We start from the raw sequence: 14657 nt of genomic DNA, 5'->3' as shown, positions 1-14657 counted from the left end.
TACAGTTACACTACAAATCCCCTTGTAGCAATGCTTAATCAATTTTAAAAAGAGTAATGTTTTTTTTTCTCTGAAAGGAGTCTGGCTGCAGTTTTGGGTTGTGTGCATCAGGGCTGATTTCCCCCTCTCACAATGTAAGCTTCACCCTGAGGTTAAGCAGCATGTGACTGGCTCAACAAAGAGGAGGGGGTGCCCGAAAAAAAGAATTTAAGCCTGTGTGACTCACATGGGCTCTCCCACTTTGTGTGTTTATTTGTCAGGGACTCCTCGTCCTGCCAGGATGTGGCCTTTGATTCTTATTAGTTTCATAGCATATTTTACACCTTCTCATCAACAGTTCCCTCGTCTGTGTGCCAACCAGGAATCTTTGCTCTCCAAGGAGTGCTGCCCGGCCTGGGAAGGAGACGGCTCCCCCTGTGGAGTCAGCTCGGGCCGGGGCTCCTGCCAGGATGTGGAGGTGCCGGACGAGCCGGACGGGCCGCAGTATCCCTTCTCCGGGTTGGATGACAGGGAGAAGTGGCCCTTGGTTTTCTACAACCGGACTTGCCAGTGTGAAGGGAACTTCATGGGTTTCAACTGTGCAGACTGTACGTTTGGCTACTATGGGGATAACTGTACTCAGTGGAGGGCGTCTCTGAGGAGGAATGTTTTTCACCTAACCCATGACGAGAGGATCAAACTGGTGTCCTACTTGAACCTGGCCAAGGAGACAGTAAGCAGGGACTACGTTGTGGCGACAGGGACCTACCAGGAGATGGAAAACGGCACCAACCCCATGTTTGCTGACGTATCTGTGTATGATGTGTTTGTGTGGTTACATTACTACGTATCCCGGGAGGCTCTGTTAGGCGGGCCTGGAAATGTATGGAGCAATGTGGACTTTGCACATTGGGCCCCTGCGTTCCTCCCGTGGCACCGTCTGTACCTGCTGCTGTGGGAGCATGAGATCAGGAGGCTGACCGGGGATATGACCTTTACGATCCCGTACTGGGACTGGAGAGATGCCCAGGACTGTGACGTGTGCACAGACGAGCTGATGGGGGCCCGGAGCCCGCAGGATCCTAGTTTCCTCAGCCCAGGCTCGGTCTTCTCTTCTTGGAAGGTAAACATGCAAAAATAACTCCTACATCTTCTTGCCAAAACAGTTGTTTTCTTTCCCTCTGTTCTTTTCTATTCATCCCTAGCCTAGAGTAGGCCTATTATGTAAGAGGACTGACTTTGCAATTCAAATATTGAAATTTAGTTCTAAAAAGTTGTTTAAAGCCCAATCTTTAGGGGTTTAGATTTACCTTGTCAGAAACACAGTAAACCTAAAGCAGGCACTCTCACAAAGTCACAATGCAATGAACAAATGTCTTGCATACACATTATCGCTGGTATTTGTGTCTCCGTGAACAGGTATTTTGCTCCCGAGCAGAGGAATACAGTGCAGCAGGTGTGTTATGTGATGTCACAGAGGAGGGCCCGTTGCGTCGTAACCCTGGAAACCAAAGTCCCAACGTCGTTGAACGATTGCCGACATCAGCAGAGGTGGCGTTCACTCTCAGTCTGAACAACTATGACACCGGAGCCATGGACCGCAGTGCCAACATGAGCTTCAGGAACACTCTGGAAGGTCAGACAAGCATGAATGACCACAAATATACACACACACACACACACACTGACTGTCCTGCTCCTCACATGGCAGCTTCATCTTACATTATACACTTTACTGCTCTGCTCCTCTTCACTCGCTGTTTTAACCTGCAAACAGAAGAAGGGATAGTCACAGGTTCAGGTTACTTTATTTGTACCCATTGGTTTACAGTAAGTGAGTCAGCCTCCTTTGACACACACATGATCAACAGCAGACAGACTTGGTAGACATGATAGACAAAAAGGCGACAGTGCTCAGGACTAAAAGGGTAACTCTTGGTAAAAACAAGTCAGTGCTTTTAATCTGAAAATCCCAGTTAGTTTTAATATGAAATTATAACATCACATTTATTCTAACAAGCTGGTAAGGAGTTTGCAGCTCATTTATCAGTGTAATTTGTCGATTATTATTAGCAATTCTGAGGCTTTATAAATGAATGCATATGTTTAAGAAGCCCTTAATAACAACTTACACTGTAACTGAAAAAGGCGCTTCAGCTCTGATGTGATCTGACTATGATAATTTCTCCGCTTTGCACATTTAATCACACGTATCAAAGAGCTATTCAACCATTTAAATGAGTGAGGCAGAGGTCAGATAAATGGATAAAGCAATGGATGAAAGGATGTTTTTCTGTGTGATAAACATAAATCAGTATTTAACTTAGGAAGCAAGTGCTTTTTTGCACATTCAGGAGAAGAGATTTTGCTGGTGCTAATTGATCCATAATGTTTGTGAGGTGATAAGGTAGGGCTAGTTCGTTATGGGTTAAGACCGTAAACAGGATGGTGCATCGGTCAGGATACATTAATGAGGTGAGGAGACGTAGTTATCTGATTAGTTATCCTCCAGCAGTCTTTATTCCTAATTGTCGCCAGTGTTTATGTCATCAACTCAACAACTGGAATAACACTGCACAGAGTGAGGAAGGACAGGAAAGAAGGCACTTGAGCAGGTAACTGAAAGGTCATTGAAAGTGAACCAAAACAATGAATAGTAGCAGGCTGAGGTTATTAACAACAACACATTGGCAGAATCCATTCAAAAAAAACGTCCTGGTGCAGCAGCATTGTCTCAAAGTTATTTGCCCTGAAAACACCCAGCCAATACCCCGTGTAACCTCCCCTACTGTAAACTCCTCCCCTCTCATCTGATCTCATCTTGAACAGTAACCCTTTTCAAGAGTGCACTGAATGTTACAGTTAGTGAGACTAAGGGTTACAAGTAATCAAAAGGACTGTTGTCCAGGATTGACATTTACTTAGCCTTTTGTGCATCACAAACATGTCTGCTGAGTCTCATGTGATTTCCACAAATATATATGATATCTGGGTTCTTTTTATCTTAAGGTTGACTTCAACAATGGTCTCAGGTTTATACAATTCTGCAGCTTAAAGCTTGAAGGAAGGCTCAAAGACACTTAACTAAACATCTGTTTTCTGTTTTCTAGTTTGAAAGCAGCACAGCTTTCACAATAAGGTACATAATCAAACATATTTAGAGGGTTTGGTGATAAAAACTACATCAGATCTGAATGTATTTACATATCACAAACGTCCTGGTTAGGCTAGTCTGTTAGAAAAGTCCTTTGCCATTATTTGTTTTAACTTTTTGTAACTTTACCTCATTTTACAACAATATTAATGTGTTTCTCTGACCGTTGCATGCTGTAGTGCTGATTAAATATTTCATCTTGCAGGATTTGGGGATCCTCAGACGGGGTTAGGAAACAGTCTTCGTTTGAACATGCACGCTGCTCTCCACGTATTCATGAACGGGTCCATGTCCTCAGTGCAGGGCTCAGCTAATGACCCCATATTCCTCCTCCATCATGCTTATGTCGACAGGTAAGACCTGCACAAATAGACATTTAAAAATCAAAGTAAATATACCCGCTTGCACTTAATAATTGTACTCTGTCTTCATTTTTTTTTCCATGAAAGCATTTTTGAGGAGTGGCTCAGGAGGCATGAGCCATCTCCAACACAGTACCCAGAGTCCAATGCTCCCATTGGGCACAACGCCAGATACCACATGGTGCCCTTCCTGCCCCTGCGCAGAAACAGAGACTACTTTATTTCAACCAAAGAGCTGGGATATGAATATTCAAACCTGCTCAATACTAGTAAGTGGTGCTTTTCTAAAAACTCAAAAGTAAAAAGAAACATTTCAGTCACATTTCTGTAACCACTTCTATCTTCTCACAGACCAGTGGATAGCAGAGGCCATGCGTCCTTACCTGGACGAACTGAGGAATGTGTGGCCCTGGCTGATCCTTGCAGGGCTCTTTGGAGGAATTTTAGCCGTGTCAATGGCTGCTGCTGTCCTAAGTGTAAAACGGAGAGTAGACTGGGACAGGCTGCATTCAGGGAACTGGAGCTACTTATTTAATCTTTTCCAGATCCCAGAGAAAAAGCCAATTACCTTGGACAGCATCCCGGAGAGACAGCCCCTTATCGTGGGCAGTGACACTGAGGAGACCTACAACCGTAACTACCAAACAACTATATGAAGGCACAGACAACCCTGTATGATGGCGCACGTATCTATAAATATTAATATCCGAGCACTGTAAAATATACATTATATTGACTAATTGTAATGACCCTATTATCTTTGTTAATTGCACTGTATTTAAACTGTATTAAAAGTGTAAAAAAAACTGCATGTAGCAACTTTTTAAATGGGTTATATTAAAGGCACATTCCACCCACAACTTGTAACTTGTCAAGTTTTACCAATTTGGCAATTTCCGACATGGTCTCTAGATCTTAAATGGTTTCTGTCGTTATGACTTTTTGAATTTACTTTCTGAGGTTAAAGTGGATTGAGCTGTTTAGCTCCAAAATCCGGCTCTGCAGTGTTGCATCAGCTATGCACGCAGGCAAACGATTTCCTCCAGAGAGAGACGCTAACTCTTCAGATACATTTTTCAGAGGCCTTGAGGGACTTCTCTTTTATTATCTTTGTGTGGGAGTTGACTGAACCACACTTTCTGGCTAACAGTAAATTGATTAATGTTTGTGCTGTGAGACACGCTTGTGGAAAGGAGAAAAAAAGTGATAATGTCGGCATAGATGTCAAGGTCTGAGACGTCTCCTCGGCATCCAGACACAGTTCAGTTTTCTGAACTTTTAAGAAGAGTTGTGTAATAGTTTGAAAAACTTTGACATTTTGTAAAAGTCACTGCAATTCCCAAAGTTGCTTGCGGTCCAAAATGTTCGCTTGAAAGGTTACACCTACTTGGATTCTAAAGAAATGTTTTCACTCCAAGAGGTCATTGGGCTGGATTGGATTGGGCGAGTTTGGTGCAGCATGAGCTGTATGTCAGCATTAGAGATTCACAGTAGGATATAAAACCATCACACACATCAGCCTGTTTTAAAAGTTCAACACAAAAGTTTATTTTTGGTAAGATGAATTGGTTCCATATTAGCTTTCACCCTTGCGTCACGGCCTCATTCAGCCACATATAATTCATACATTCTAAGCCTTGAGACATGCTGCCTAGCATAGCATTTTACTAATACAGTACTTTGTTTTAAATACCTTGTATTCAAATGGCATTCTCAGATATAACAGTACATTCTCATTGTCACAATGAGACAATGAGATAAATATAACATTGATCATTTGGAGGCAAAACTTGTACAAAATATACATCAGATATAATCATGATTAAAAAAACAAACTAATTTAGAGCTCTACAATTATAACTGTGAAAAACAGTGAGGAAGTTTGCTTCCAACTTTCAGAGGATTATTTTATTTTATATATTTTTCTTATGAAACATTTTATTCAGAATAAACTCTGCATGACGGAAGTGTGGACGTTTACAGTTCCAAATGTTTTAGTCAATCTACATAGAGCAGCTTTATCATCCCACAGACAATGGAATATTTCTGTGAAGGCAGCATTGACGCTGCTGTGGATTTAACGTATGCAACCAAAAGGTGGAATGAATCTTCAACCAAACCTGGTTAAAACAGAGGATGGTTGTTACCGTGGTCCATCAAAAGGTCCATATGAAAGGTTTTATGGCTCTTGGGAGTAAGCGTGATCACACCTGACTCTCATCTTACTGTGTGGTGTTATTTTCCAGGGGATGTCAGTGCAATTAATAACTGTGTCTACCTTGATTTAAAGTGTATAAACTGTCAGTGTTCGCCCTATAATCTTTCAATACTTGAGTGAAAAACTGTTGTAAAAAATACTCCAAGAGTCTTTAGCATTTCAACCTACATAATGACCGATAAAAAGGGACAAAACTTGAGAAAAACAGGCAAAAATCAAGTACGGTGACTTGTAAGAGTGAAAGGGTAAAAGCACTGTAAGAGGCCAAAGTTCCATGACAGCAAAAGAGGCGACTCTTTAAAGAGGTAAGGAATGGACTGCTGGCCTTGTATTCAGCTAAAAATAAACGCTATGATTGTATTTTAATTCCTCATCATTCATCTTCATCCTCACTATCATCCTCCTCCTCTTTCTTCTCGTTCTCCTTGGGCAGGATGACGGGGGTAGGGAGGTCCAGACGAGCCCATGACATGGGCTCGGACTTCTTCATGGCTACCTCGATCTTGGCGGCCATCATGTTCACTATACTTTTACTCACATCTATCACCTGCAAGGAAAGGTGAGTAATGAGTGGCTTTACATACAGGTGGTAAAAAGAGTTACTTTAGAATAAAAAACGGCCTGTTATTATAGACATGAAAACAATTAGGGCTGTACTAATGTTTATAGATTAAAACAGACATATAGAAGATGTTACGTCAGGTTGAGAGTGATGCTGTACTTACTCCCCACAAGCTGATCTTCTGCTGGAATTCCTTCTCTCCCTCAAATATAACGTGGATGTCGAGCTGAAATAAAGAAGAGAGAAAAAAAGAGGTTCAGAAAAACTTAATCAAAACCTAAGGAGCCTAGATATGAACAGAAAAAGAGTGCTGCTCACCGTGGTGCTGTTTGCATCCACGTAGCATAGCTCTGGGACGCCGTTCTTGGCGTAGATGGAGATGATGACCTGCGCTCCGGTCTGGTGCCAATCAAACCGACATGGAACTACTTTCTTACCCTGCAAGATCCGGATAAACACCTTTCAAAACATCATATGATTCACAAATTCAGCAAACACTTTCTCCAAAGTGGAAGTATTTGCCGCACACCACTAGATGGAGTCACAGCTGAGGCTCTCTCACGCAGAATTTCCACACATAAACGATCACTCACTGTCAAACGCAAACCCACCTCATCCTTTTTCCTCCATAGATGTGTTCCTTTGGTGCAACCCTCTTGAGAGAGGAAGGTGTTGAAGTCAGAGGTTTTCCTCTTACAGCAGCTCCAGTATTTCATCCTAAAGAGGCAGGAAAAAGATACAACTGTTGTTGTTTTTTTAGCACTCAATAACTTGTCACTCAAGAGAGTCAGTAAACAAGACAACCAGGAAGTGGAACAGGAAACAGTTGTGTTGCGCTTTACCAGTTTCCAGATTTGTCTCCAATTTAATGGAAATACAGGGAGACACAGATCAAACGTTTTTTAACTTGAATTGAAAAATTCTTAAATAAAAGATAAAAGATGAGCAGAAATACTAACCCTTCATGGAAGATAGGAAATCCTGAGTGGTATGAGCACACGTCTGAATCGCTTGCAGGTCCATCAAAACTCTGAAGATAACAACAAAGACGAACTTCAGAAGACTGGCGCAGATTGGTTTTATTATAAAAACTAAATATAGGGCGGATCTGAACATCTATGGCACTTTAGTTATCCTCAATTAACACAACTCTTAGTTAATAGTCTCAGGATTTCCCGTCATTTATATGAACTGACAAGTCTTAAAATGTTTCCGCAGTACTTTGACCTCTTTGGAGATGAATGGATAAATTCAATAAGATCTAATATTTTTAAATAAATTAATATTGTAATATTATAAAAAATAATTGTAAAAATATTGTAATAAAATGGTGATAATTTTCTGGGACTAAATAATGACTACATAAAGTACAAGTCTAGTCTCTAGCACAACCCAAACTGATTAATCAACTTAAAGCCGGCAGAGCATGAGAAAATATCTCGTGGCTCTCAATCAAATCAGTTAAGGTACAATTATGTAAATCATTAAGTTCCACTTCAAGCGTCTTTAAATCCCAAGTCAATGCAAATCTTTCCCACAATTTATTCTCCAATCTTGATGTTTCTGCTCTGACAGGCCGGATTAACTTGAGCTAAATTATTTGCTGTGCATTTGTCTCAGAGCAAACATGGAGGAGGAGGAAACGAGCCAGACGTACTTCCCCTTACCCGGAGCTGTGAGCTCTTTTGGGGCGCCGTTAAAGCTCGGATCATCGTGATTTGTTTTTGTATTTGTTTAATGACGTCTGTTCAGAGAATTCAATTTGGGCTGGGAATTTATTGGCAGAGCCCACAATAACTTCTGAGCATGAATTTAGTGCTAAAATGTTCAATTTCAGCTGCGGTTATGGCCCTACAGGAGAATTCATTCCAGTGTTTTCCAGTGACAAATTCACTTACTTTTGTACATCCTCCATTTTTACAACATGTCCCGATCTTGATCTCGTCACTTTCTTCCTCTAGTAAGAGAGAAATGAATAAAGTGAGACAAATAATTGACACCCACACTTCGAAAAGAGCATCATAAAAAATGCATCTGCAGTTCTGATGAGTTGTTCTGTCAGCTCAAATGCCATGATGTGAATGACACAGGTGAGGGCTAAAATCCCAGCGGCTGTCCATTAACTTCCACTGTCAACATGACCTTCCCGTCTACTATAACAAGAAGTGCGAGAAAGTCTACGATAAAGAAGACTAAAACATAGTAAAGGAGACAGGAGAAGGGGGAGGTGTAGTTCTCTTCTCACCTTTGTTCTCTGCTGCATTTTCAGAAAGCTTTAATTTCTCCAGAGCCTGCTTCAGAGAGGCAGAGACTTTATGCTGCATTCTCACCATCGGCTCATCAGCACTGTAACAGTAAGGAAGAAAGTTAGGCATAAAAAAACAACAACGGTAAAGACAAACATATTTTTTGTCTAATTAACTTGTGAAAAACTATTTGAAAGGGTACTTTGGTTTTTAATGTAATTAAGAAGTACATTATTGCCCACCTCAGTGTAAAGTCAATTAGGCTTTAAGAGCATTTCGTGACTTGAGAGGAGTTTCACTATTCAGTTATAATGGCTTCATCACTCACTAGTCCATATTATCCGTTTTAACTCTTGTGGGAAGTATCTGGTTAAAGACTAGAGAATGCCATTATTCTGAATGGATCCTCTGAATGAGATTTCAGCCCAAAGGTCTTTTGTATTTGATACTAAACTAGAATAATAAAGAGCTGAATGTCGTTGATGGGGATAATAAGGATGTACAGCTTGAAATTGGAAGCCTTGTTGGGTACTGAATGGAGAATAGAGTGTTCTTCTTGGCTTATTTCTTTCCTTTACATTTCATTCTATAAAGGGAATGCACATTTAAAGTTGGGAAACGATTTCTGTCATCATTAAGCCTGAACTTTGTATCTCCAAAAAACAGTTCTAAAGGAGGGGTTTTCTGCATATAGATAAGAGTCAAGGGTATTCCTGAATTATTGATTACACATAAAGAAAACTACGGCTGAAGCCAGCTGTACAACCTTGGTCTTCGTATTGCCTCCTGAGGCATTGGTGCAGAGATGATGTACTCGTTAAACTTTGGTTTTTGGTCATCTCCATCTTTCTTTTCTCCCGATGATGTCACATCTGGTTTCACGGCCTCAGGGGGCTTCTCCTTGTTGTGGGGACCCTTCGTACAGCCCTGTACACAGGAGAAATTCACTGTACTGCGCTCGCCAATAATGAGCACTCAGGCAAAAGTAAAAAGGTGGCAGTCGATGCTTATGAAAACAATAGACAATGGAAACATGACTGTGGAGGATTAAAAGTATGGATTAAAAACAGGAACAAAAACTCACAACAATGCTGAGGAAGTCTGAGAAGTCAGTCGTACGTCTCTTGCAGCAGGACCATCCCTGGAGAAATTTCAGACGGATAATAAGTTTGACCAGAAAAAGAACATAAAGCAACTGTTCATTTTCAGGCGTCCTACCTTCAATGCATCGTGGAATACTGGCACTCCTGGGTGATAGGTGCAGCCATCTGTGAAAACAAAACAGAAACTTAATTTATATAGAAGGAAAATATTTGGCGATATAAGAAGACAAAAAGTCAATTTCATGAGCAGAGTGTGTTAAAAGCAGGCGAGAAAGTTTAAGAATCAACAGCTACTACGAATCTGAAATGATTTCCACGTGTTTGAACCCTTTCTCCGGAAAACAATTCAACATCAGTGATGTCAAGACATAATTTATACTTTATTAAACCCAGAGGGGAAATTCAATTTTTTCCGGTGTGCACTTGCTCCTCCTTTTATGTGTAAATCTTTCTCAAAACAACTTCGGCCGGCAGTGTTTGTACTCAGATCACGAACTGCTCCAAACGTCCAAAAGAGACGTTGATACAGAATAATTCATGAATAAGGAAACAATCAGACTCAGTTTCTCCCCCCAAAAGAAAACCCAAAGGAGAAAGAGAATCTGAGTTGTAGTAGATAATGATGTTTTCAAAACTAAGTATTAAACTTGAGTTTCATTTAAGGAAAAGGACTACAACTTTCACTACTATACAGAGAGATTAATTAGACAAACAAACCCCTGAAACTGACACAAATGTTGATACTATTTTAACCCATTGATTTGTGATACATCTGAGATAACATCAGAATTTTCTAATCTAACCTTGAAGTGTAAGTACAACATTTTTTTTTAAAGTTCTCTACTCAGAATTTGCCCTCGGAAATACATCAGTGTGAAATGAGTAAACAAATGTCTGTCTGACACCATAAATTAAGCTTTTTATTTAAAGTCTCGCCTGAGCTTTGCCCCTGCCAAGCTATTGCCTTAAACAAACCTCTTAGATGCCCCTAAAGGTAATGTTAATTTACTCTACTGTTATGAAAAGAGGCATCTGATTAAAATGGAAATTGGACTTGACTCTTTGTGTATTGCCAGACGCTCAGTGTTATATCACTTGAAAACAGAGGCGGACATTTCAAACGGAGGGAAATAAAGGACTCATTGAGGTTTTACCGTGGGGATTAAGCTAAGAATAACACCTTGAACGTTCAATTATATAAAGATCAGTGGCTTCATACACAATGAGGTCGTGAGCAAACTTTAAAAGAGTGAAGACAAAGAAGTGAACTATCATAACAATGAAAATGCCTACACAACTTCACATAAGCGAATTTGAAAGTTGTTTTATACTCCTGGAAGTACACAACGTTTTATGAAGGGAACTAGCTAAAAATTGAATATGCATGTTATCAGCTAAATGTGTTAGGAATTAATTACAAATCCACTATTTCGCACATGAGAGGGTACACCAAATAAACTGAGTGCCAAACAATTCAACTATGACTTTAACAGAAAGGGAATCCTTTTTTCCCGGTAATAATGGTACGTGAAATTAAAATCTCTTGTTACGTTAGACACTATAAAGGATTTTGCATCTGTTTTGAAGAGACATATGCACTCAAAACTGTGATAACGTCATGGCTTCATATCTCATATGTGCTGATTTCTTTATGAGACTCCTGGTTATTGGGGAGACTGCTCTCACTAAAATAGACGGATATTCAAATGCTAGCAGCAAACAGTGTGGGTTCAAAAATGCTTTCCTTGAGCCCTTCAGGTAGTGTGCTACTAATGTATGCACATACAAGTTATTGTATAACCTCCTGGTCACAAGCAGCATCTTCAACAATCAAGCCTCTGGTGATGATAAATAATAGTGCCATAAAAATTTTAGACAGGAAGCCTACAAGATCACATCACTGTGATGTTCTAAAAAAATAAAAATAAAGTCAAGTTTTGATAATTTTATTAAATTTGCTAATCTTAAACTCGTCCATAAATGCTTACATCAGTAGGCTCCTCAAGTGGTGTAGTTCCACTGAGAGGATCAGGCTCTGTAACACGTGGGGCATCTAACAGAGATTATAAGGTGCCCTTTTGTAAATTATCACTTGGGCAAAGCACATTTTCTGTTCAGGGGATTAATATGTGCCTTACCTGAAGAGCTCTAACTGGACCCTGACTGGGAGCATTTTAAACTCAAACTGAAACCGTTTTTGAACAGGGCTCAGTCAGGTAATCATGTTTGATTCTGTCCGTCCCTGTTCCCTTCTTTTTTATTAGGATATTTTGTATCATGTATTGTTATATCTGTTTTATTGCTGTTGAGTTTTGTACTGTCTCTTGTGTATTTGTTGTTGATTTAATTTATTTTAAAGGCCCATCTAGGGACGGGCATTGCAAATTAGCCAAGGCTGTAAATGCTGTAGTGTTTTGCATCGACTTACTTACTAATAGTCCCTGTACAAATAAACATTAAATAAGGAAAAGTTAAGTCTTATACTACTACTAAACTTGGTGAAGGTAGTTCAATTCCCTTATGTCTGTATATTGTGTGTAATGGGAGGCTGAGGTGATTCTTTAGGCATATTTTTCCACATCTGTCTACGTGTTTCATTAATCCCACTGTGCCCTTCAATTTAGTTTAATAGTTTGGCATTATTTGTGTCTCTTCCGTTTGATTTGGACTTTAGATCTAGCGATATGAAAGTTGCCAATTGAAAGACTTCTCAATCACTTAAAACCTAGTATAAAGGACTAACTTTATAAATGAAGCGTGTCAAAATGTCTTAACACAGACATCACGTTATTTCCCTTCAAAAACGGAACATTTAACTTGTTTTAAATGGACATCTCTCTCTTTCAGAAGTTTAAAATGGATTTAACCTAGTTGTTTTCGCGATGCTGATAGCGTTGAGAGATGTGCTATACGGTTAAGTAGATAACTCACGTTTTTCAAACTGTAGCTAACTCCGAAGGGCTTACAGTACGTCCAGTCCGGGACAATGGCTCTTCAAAGTCTAACGTTACCCTCAAACCTGCTAACGCTAGTAACAGAGCTCAATATGCTAACAACATCATGCTAAATCACAGAAGGCCCACGTGCTAATAATTTCCTGATTAGCTACAACAGTGTTCATGAATTAAGTTATAAATGTGTGAGGTCTAGTCAGCTCGTGTCATGTTAGCTAACTTACATGGGCACCAGGCCTACTCCTGTAGAAATTTCCAGAGCATCAAAGGTTAACGTTAGCGTGCTAACAGTTACTGTTAGCAACACAGCGAGAGTTGACTAAGATACTACTCACCGTCTGGGTTGTTTTCTGTGTCAAATCGCTGTCCACATCCCTTGTTATAACACAAAACGGACATAGTGGCGAGTGAAATAAGTTTGACCTGTAGCTAACAATTAAAAAGCTAGAGTGTGTGAGATACAGAACCGCAACCGTTGCCTTAAACTGCTGTACATTACACTGGTCTCACTTCCGGATGTTGTCGGCTAGAGTCGGCAACGTTCGGAGAAAGCCCAACCCGCCACCTCCATCCTGTGAGCGCACAGCGGTCCCACACAAGCGACAACTGATGCTGACCGCTTCCAAACTTGGCGCTGAGCGACATGTTCCTTATACCACATTTATTTCGGACTTTTACCTTTCAGCAAACGAACACCTAACTGTTTTATCGTCACTTTTGCGTTAACTATTTCAGATTAAGCCGAAGTAAACCACTGCACTCAGGGATACAGTAGTCAGGTGCATGAAACTGGGGCAATAGCTATTTAGTTTTACGAGGATGGCTGCAGCCTAGTAGACAACTGCCTCTCGGGATATGTTCACATGAATTTTCCATCTCGGGCATCACCATCGACTTCTGCGCGGCTGCTTTGAGCGTTTTTCTTTTTCTTTCTTTAAAAAAAATCTGTTGGAGAGAGGATGGGGAAGGATTTGCAATCCCTGATAACAGCTGTTTCGTCTAAAGGTAGGACACGCTGCGATGTGTGAGTGGAGTCTGTGTACGATATAGGTTACAGGCTTGCTAATTAATGTCCAGACTGTAGCTCCAGGGTGTAGCTTAAAACTCGTGGATTTTGCATGGAGGCGAGCTCCTCTGGATCTGCATCAACATGGGAGACGATAGATGCACCCCACTATCTCCCGGGACAGTCTAGCTCTGGGGAGTGTTGAATTGAGTCGTTAAATTGTGACAGCCTATTTGGTGCTGATATAAATCTATGCAATAGGTTTTAAAAAACAGTGGGCTCAAGCTTTGATATTCAATTATTATTTCTCCTTATTTCTTTTCCCATTTAAATTATAGAATAAGTAAGAAAAGGCAATGTATACAACATAGAGTATACATGACTCCATACAGCATTTATAGGCATTTGCAACCAAAAGAGAAAATGTTTAAAATAGGCCACCTGATTCTCCCGTTCCTTTCCTTTTCTGGCACTTAGCCTATTAAATCTGGGTTTCAACTTTGGCTGTGCATGATTTTACCTGATGTTAACTTTTTGAAACAGTTTCAAAAAGTGTTTGTTTATTAATGAGTTTGAAAGTGTAATGTTTCCTACTGCACAATGATGTTTCTCAGCCCATTGTGTCTTTTGTCCTAGTTACCTTTCCTCTTGAGAAAAAATCCCAAGCCTGTTAGTCACTGGCTAAGAAAAAATGTATTTTTTGGCCACCCTTTATGATTTTTAATGTCACTGTTCCTGGTCCTTTTGAATTTGGGACAGGTTATTTTTCACTGAGGCTGAGTCAGTGCAGTGTGCTTTGATGGGGTATGTCTAAAGGTTTTTCAGTCTTTGCTCTCTCGCCTTCCAGGGTGCAATATTCACTGTTAAATCCAACCTGTTTGAGCCCAGCATCGAATATTCTATCATATCCCTGTAGTGATAAGAAAACCCTGAATAATCTTTGAAACTTTGCCTTACCCATTTAACTTTTAAGCATGCGGAGCAAATGTATCCAACAACTCACCAACTGAATCCAGATCTGTTTGTCTTTGTTATTCTTTTCATATATAGGGTGACTGGGTGATGGAATAGTG

General features: G+C 40.2%; 2 protein-coding genes across 5 annotated transcripts; one reads left to right on the top strand and one right to left on the bottom strand.

The window, feature by feature from the left end:
- Nucleotides 1-280: 280 nt before the first annotated feature.
- On the top strand, nucleotides 281-4235 carry LOC138597719 (tyrosinase-like). 3 transcript variants are annotated; one of them, XM_069669211.1, is made up of 6 exons: nucleotides 281-1102; nucleotides 1399-1615; nucleotides 3339-3486; nucleotides 3583-3764; nucleotides 3847-3983; nucleotides 4050-4235. In XM_069669211.1, exons 1-6 carry the CDS (start codon nucleotides 281-283, stop codon nucleotides 4149-4151), a joined length of 1608 nt encoding a protein of 535 aa, XP_069525312.1. In that variant the 3' UTR covers nucleotides 4152-4235. The 3 variants fall into 3 exon arrangements, with proteins under 3 accessions (XP_069525312.1, XP_069525305.1, XP_069525295.1); XM_069669204.1 differs by having other exon boundaries at nucleotides 4041-4235; XM_069669194.1 differs by having other exon boundaries at nucleotides 3847-4235.
- A 797-nt stretch (nucleotides 4236-5032) lies between these two features.
- Nucleotides 5033-13073, bottom strand: chordc1b (cysteine and histidine-rich domain (CHORD) containing 1b). 2 transcript variants are annotated; one of them, XM_069672132.1, is made up of 11 exons: nucleotides 12914-13073; nucleotides 9740-9789; nucleotides 9606-9662; nucleotides 9288-9448; nucleotides 8521-8621; nucleotides 8174-8232; nucleotides 7235-7305; nucleotides 6887-6992; nucleotides 6594-6734; nucleotides 6439-6501; nucleotides 5033-6260 (listed from the first exon to the last, which is right to left on the bottom strand). In XM_069672132.1, the coding sequence occupies exons 1-11, from the start codon at nucleotides 12975-12977 to the stop codon at nucleotides 6087-6089; spliced, it is 1047 nt and encodes a 348-aa protein (XP_069528233.1). In that variant the 5' UTR covers nucleotides 12978-13073; the 3' UTR covers nucleotides 5033-6086. The 2 variants fall into 2 exon arrangements, with proteins under 2 accessions (XP_069528233.1, XP_069528241.1); XM_069672140.1 differs by having other exon boundaries at nucleotides 6594-6713.
- Between the last annotated feature and the right edge of the window lie 1584 nt (nucleotides 13074-14657).

The sequence above is a fragment of the Semicossyphus pulcher genome, unplaced genomic scaffold (genome assembly GCF_022749685.1).
Source record: "Semicossyphus pulcher isolate SPU_LCO1_2020_fin unplaced genomic scaffold, fSemPul1.0.p SCAF_10, whole genome shotgun sequence".
In the NCBI taxonomy this organism is placed as follows: domain Eukaryota; kingdom Metazoa; phylum Chordata; class Actinopteri; order Labriformes; family Labridae; genus Semicossyphus; species Semicossyphus pulcher.
Note: the sequence above shows the minus strand (reverse complement) of the source record. Positions and strands in the feature narration are given on the sequence as shown.

Bases quoted from the DNA above. Each gene is read 5' to 3' on its own strand.
- LOC138597719 (XM_069669194.1), top strand. From the start codon at position 281: ATGTGGCCTTTGATTCTTATTAGTTTCATAGCATATTTTACACCTTCT. The intron at 1,616-3,338 runs GTCAGACAAGCA...TTCATCTTGCAG, and splicing joins CTTCAGGAACACTCTGGAAG to GATTTGGGGATCCTCAGACG. The intron at 3,765-3,846 runs GTAAGTGGTGCT...ATCTTCTCACAG, and splicing joins TTCAAACCTGCTCAATACTA to ACCAGTGGATAGCAGAGGCC.
- chordc1b (XM_069672132.1), bottom strand. From the start codon at position 12,977: ATGTCCGTTTTGTGTTATAACAAGGGATGTGGACAGCGATTTGACACA. The intron at 8,622-9,287 runs GTTGTACAGCTG...TTACTGTTACAG, and splicing joins GAGGCAATACGAAGACCAAG to TGCTGATGAGCCGATGGTGA. The intron at 6,502-6,593 runs GTGAGCAGCACT...TCTTTATTTCAG, and splicing joins TGGATGCAAACAGCACCACG to CTCGACATCCACGTTATATT.